Genomic DNA, 5,824 nt, shown 5'->3' on the forward strand with positions numbered 1-5,824 from the left:
TATGACCAAATATGAACAGAACGTAAATGAAAAGATAAAAGCGACAAGAACACGATATTTGTTCAGGCAGTTCTTCGATCGTCCTTGCTACGACTACGTCTGCCCCCAATTCCAAATTGAAATTGGGAAATCTTCCATTAATGTTGAAAGTAGTATATACAAAGAAGAAAACAAAGCGATAAACAATAAACCGAATTTGTCGATCCTTTGAATCTTCTTCCCCCTTAATCTTGAGCCAGATCAAGGTGATCCAAGAGCTTCACTTGATCCCTTTTCTGCAGTGTCTTGAATTGCCTTGAACCCTTGTTCTTCAATCTTCACACTCAGATGGATCCTCGATGAAACCTCTTGATAAAAACCCCCAAGAAACACCTATCTTGGAGGACAAAACCCTCGGATTTTATTCACCAAAAACCCCACAAATCTTCACCCACTAGGAATCTTCAATTCCGTTCCATGGACGTTATCGAACTCGATCACTAACCCTCAACGCAAGAGTGATTATGTGTAATTGTGTTGGAGATGACGAAGAACGAAGATGAGAAGCCTTTGTGTATCTTTCAGTCGTTGGTGTTGCTTTCAATAATTGAACCTTGGATAATATATGTGAGTTGCTGGTATGTTGGAGCAGAGTGAACACATGATTTGGGAAGTTTTTAGCATATAGGTCGACCTACCTTGGTGCTTAGGTCGACCTAACAGAGGTAAGAATGAGTCAGAATGAATTTGTTGCCAGTTGAGTCGACCTATTGCTAGGTTAGGTCGACCTAGAATCAGTTAATTCAGCTTTTTGAAGAATTCTTCAGATTAGGTCGACCTGTGGATGTGAGTGGGTCGACCTAACAGTGATATTACAAAAACTCTTCAGTTTAGGTCGACTTGGGAGTGTGGTTAGGTCGACCTACTTGTGGTATTTCTGAAACTTTCTTGTTTTCTTAGTTTTGAGTCGACCTAGATATATTGCAGGTCGACCTGATTTGTCTTGAGTAGCCAACCTAGCATTTCCTTGAGTTCTTTGGCTTAAGCCTTGTTGTTTGTTTGCTTGTGGAGTTTGCCATGGATCAAAAACTTCTTTGTGAATGTGACCTTGTATTTACAATGCTGGTTACCTTCTAGAGGGTGATAATGGTATCTACTATCATCCCCTCAGAAACAGGGTTGCTGTTGAGGAGAAGAAGTTTGTGGATGAACTAGAAGAAGCAAGAATTGCTGCTGCAATGGAAGCTAACCCTTGCAGGGAAATTGTGGTCTGGAAACCTTAATATCATGTTTTGCTTGGAGACTTCAGGACGCTCTTTGACTTTCTGAGGGAAAACCCTTCTGTGAAAGACCCAAGCTTGGTCATTCCAGAAGTTGTTGACCCACCAGAAGTTGAAGGTCCTTCTGCTCCTAGGAATCTTGCTGCCATTCTTCAGGCACTTGAGAATGGAGATTCTGAGGTTCCTGCTGCAGAGTATGGAGATGCTTCTATGCAAGAAGCAGATGCTGATCATGTTGCTGAAACAATTCCTGTTGAGGAAAATCCTGCAAATGATCTAACTATGGAAGCTGCGGATCAGAATGTCATCCCTATGGAAAGAAGTTATGAAGCTTCTTCTGATGAACCTTCCCGTCTTGCAAGGACTCTGGAAGTTATTCAGAAGAACCAGGATGAGCAGAGATCAATCAACGCTGAGTTTCGTGATTTCATGGAAAGGTAGAATGAGAGCAACAGTGGGATTCATGATATGCTGGCCAAGATCATGTTGAAGCTAGGGCCATCTTAGATTGAGTCTTAGATTGTTTTCCTTTTGCTTTGCTGCATCTGTTTTGGCATCTTCCTTTTGTACTTCTGAACCTTTGTTTCTATGAGCTTAATGACAATTATCCTTTTCTTCTATGTGTTTGTTGTGTTTTTCATCTGAATCTTTTATGTTTTTGATGTTATGACAAAAAGGGGGAGAAAAATGTGATAAATGATCTGATTTATTTTATCAGTTGCTGGGAGAAAGGCTCCACATTTCTAACAGAACTTGCAAAGTTCTATGCTTTTGAGTGTTGTCTTGCAGGAATTGAAGATCCTCTTTAAAGCTCAACATGAGAAGCAAAGAGATGAGGAAAAGCAATTCTATAAAGAATCAAGCTCTTAGAAATTGAAGCAAGCTGAGTGCTAAAAAGCTTCAAGACCAGAAGCAAGAAGGAAGAATGTTCTGATATTCTGATGATAGAATATACTTTCATTCTTATTCCTTATATGTTCTGATGCATGTTTTTAGTTACAAAATATGCTCTAAAACATTATGTTTGCGTGCTCTGACACATAATTATTTTCTCTGATACATATTATATGTTCTGAAACATATTCTATGTTCTGATTCATTCATGCTGACTTTTGTCGTTTAGTTTGTTCTGTAACATTTCAGGATGTAGAAATGCTCTGATGATGCTCTGGTACATTCAACAATGTTCTGATACAATCTAGCATGTAATGACTCAAGAAGATATTCAAGCTCTAAAGCTGTCCAATGGAAGCAAGAATCAGAAGCTATGAATATTCTGAAGATCTAGGAAATTCAAGTTCTGAAGCTGTCCTATGGAAGCAAGAATCAGAAGCTGTGAATGTTCTGAAGATCTAAGCATATGTGAACGTCTCAACTGAAATACTCAGGGAAGTCTTTTATTTATAAAATTCTTCTAGTATTTATTTCAGGGGGAGATTATTTATCTTAGGGGGAGATTGTTAATCTCAGGGGGAGACATATTCACACATTGTCTATATGCTTATGCTATAGCTGTGTAATTGTCCTTAGCCGTCTGTCCTTTCTGATCGCAAATTCAAATCATTTATGTATGTTTTTGTCATCATCAAAAAGGGGGAGATTGTTAGAACAAGATTTGTTCTGATCAATATTCTTAGTTTTGATGATAACAAGGATATGAATTTTGTATGAGATAATGTGGTACTCTAATACTATGCAATTTCCGTTTCAGGAATTATACAAAGAGTATGCACAAAATCAGCGCAAGAAGCACTGACTCAGAAGGTTCAGCATGCAACATCAGAACGTGGTCTGGCAAGACATCAGAAGATGGTCAAGCAGAATCAGAACATGGGTCTATGGAAGCATCAGAAGAACTTGAGATCAGAAGCAGAAGCACTGAAGTTCTCATGGTATCACGCTCAGAAGCTCTTCAAGGTCAGAAGACAAGAAGATGCTCTGCACCAAGCTGTTTGACTCTGATGACATTCAAACGTTGTTTACACAAACATCAGATCAGAAGCAAGTACTAGACTGGCAGGCTACGCTGACTGACAAAAGGAACGTTAGAAGCTATTAAAGGCAACGTCAGTAAACACAGAAGAGTGAAACATTAAATGCAATGTTGTACGGATTACGCAAAGCATTAAATGCTCCCAACGGTCATCTTCTCAAACGCCTATAAATATGAAGTTCTGATGAGAAGCTGTAGACAAGACTTTTATGCAAAAACGCTGAAACGTTGTTCAAATCAAAAGCTCTCAAACTTCATCATCAAGCTCACTACATTGCTGTTGTAATATCTTAGTGAGATTTAAGCTTAAACTTAAGAGAAAACCACAATTGTGATAATATCTTTATAAGAAGCATTGTAACTCTTAAAAGAATTTGTTTACATTAAGTTGTAAGTTCTAGAGTGATCAGGTTGTTGATCAGTATACTCTAGAAACTCTTAGAAGTTGTCTAAGCTGTTTGTTCCTAGAGTGATCAGGTTGTGATCAGGATACTCTAGAAGACTTAGAGTGTTTCTAAGTTGAAAACCATTGTAATCAAGTGTGATTAGTGGATTAAATCCTCAAGTGAGGTAAATCACTCCAAGGGGGTGGACTGGAGTAGTTTAGTTAACAACGAACCAGGATAAAAATCATTGTGCAAATAGTTTTTATCTTACAAGTTTTAAAGCTACACTTATTCAAACCCCCATTTCTAAGTGTTTCTCTATCCTTCACTATATGCATTGACTTAGCCTCTGTCAAGTCCCGTATTGATAGAACCTTTGGCCAGTTTGTGAGAGTGTTCATCGTTATGGATTTGTCTATGCCACTAAATCATAATGTGTTGGTGGAAAGAGAAGGATTTACGTTTTTCTCTGATATTGAGTACGAGAGCTTACCAACATTCTGTGGGCATTGTAGAAAAACGGGACATGTGGTTCAAGAATGCAAAATGCTTGGTCTTCATCAGGCTAGTGGTATCCCAAAGAATCAGAAGGTTGGTTTTGGTTTTCAATGCATTAATTCTCAGAATTTTGCAGTTCAGGCCCCTGAAGAATCAGAATCATCTATGTCAGCTTTCGTGGATGCAACGCAGGATATACCCGATAGACATATTGAAGGCTTTTTACAAAGTTCGTGGGACAATATTGCTAAATTACCCAAACCAGATGGTGTTTTCTCATCTGCAGTTGCAGGTCTCAAAAAGTAAAACTCTTCAAAGATCAAGAAGAAGGACTCTACTAGGTCTCAAGCAGGACCCAAGAAATCTTCCTTATGAAGTGTGTTTTTTGGAATATCCGGGGTTTGGCTAATGCCCCTTCTCGTTTAGACCTGAAGAGTATTTTTAAGTCTCATAATCCTGATTTTGTTTTTATTGCCGAGCCGAAAATTGAGTTTGCTCATTTCCACTACAATTGGTTCTCTAGACATGGTCTTAAACTTTTCTCTTCGAACGCGTTGGATAAACCATCTCTTTGGTGTCTGTGCAGGGAGGAATTTAACCCAATTGTATTGTCTTTATCTGATCAATTTTTTGCATTTTCTTTTAGTATGGATAATAAGGTTATAGCTATTGCTGCGATCTATGCCGGTACGAATCTTTATAAACGGAGAGAGCTTTGGAGTGAGCTGTCTCATTTGATTATGTCTCAACCGATGCCGTGGGTGTTCTTTGGGGATTTCAACGCCATAATGGGAGCTCATGAGCATAGGGGTAGGCTTAGTCCTGCGAAGAGGCCGATGCAGGATTTCCAGGTTTGGTCCAATAGTAACTCTCTTATCCATTTCCCTACTGCAGGTGCTTTATTCACTTGGTCGAATAAGCGGGAACCTCTTTTATCTGTTGAAAGGAGACTTGACCGGTGCATTGGCAATTATAATTGGATTGACATTTGCAGCTTCTTAGCAGTTTCTTCCCTTCCCAAATTCTGCTCTGATCACCACCCTCTTCTGCTAGAATTTCATATTAATTTTGCGCATCAGTCTTCGCAATTCAAGTTTCTGAGTGCTTGGTCCCTTCATGAAGGTTGCAAACAAGTTATCTCTTCTGCTTGGTCCCGTAAGTTTGTTGGTTGCCCGATGGTTATCTTTTCCAATAAGCTCCTTTCGTTGAAAAAAGATCTTAAAGTGTGGAATAAAGTTACGGTTGGGAACATTTCTGATAACGTCAAAAAGGAGGAAGAACAGCTTCGGATTATCCAAAATGTTATTCAAGTCGATGGTTTAAGTGACTCTCTCAAGGCCATGGATGCTGACGCTCAGTCCGGTCTTCTAAAGGCTCTTGATATGGAAGAAAAACTTTGGCGTAGCAAATCCAAAACTAAGTGGAGCTTGGAAGGAGATCGTAATACGGCGTATTTTCACAGAATATCCAAAATTAAGCAAACTTTTAGGCCCATATCTATCCTGGTTGATGGTGATAATAATATCACAAATCCTATGGAGATTGCTAATCATACGGTCCGCTATTTTGAAAATCTTTTTGCTGCTAACGTTTCTTCTGTGCAGGATTTCTCTATGGGGGATAATACCATTCCGACTTTGGTTGATGAGGCGAAAAATGTAATTCTCACCAACATTCCATCTATGCAA

General features: G+C 39.0%; 1 protein-coding gene across 1 annotated transcript; it reads left to right on the forward strand.

The window, feature by feature from the left end:
- Positions 1–4,043: 4,043 nt before the first annotated feature.
- On the forward strand, positions 4,044–4,442 carry LOC131614044 (uncharacterized). The gene has a single exon (XM_058885673.1). It carries the CDS (start codon positions 4,044–4,046, stop codon positions 4,440–4,442), a length of 399 nt encoding a protein of 132 aa, XP_058741656.1.
- Positions 4,443–5,824: the final 1,382 nt, after the last annotated feature.

This window comes from Vicia villosa, linkage group LG6 (genome assembly GCF_029867415.1).
Source record: "Vicia villosa cultivar HV-30 ecotype Madison, WI linkage group LG6, Vvil1.0, whole genome shotgun sequence".
NCBI classification, from domain to species: domain Eukaryota; kingdom Viridiplantae; phylum Streptophyta; class Magnoliopsida; order Fabales; family Fabaceae; genus Vicia; species Vicia villosa.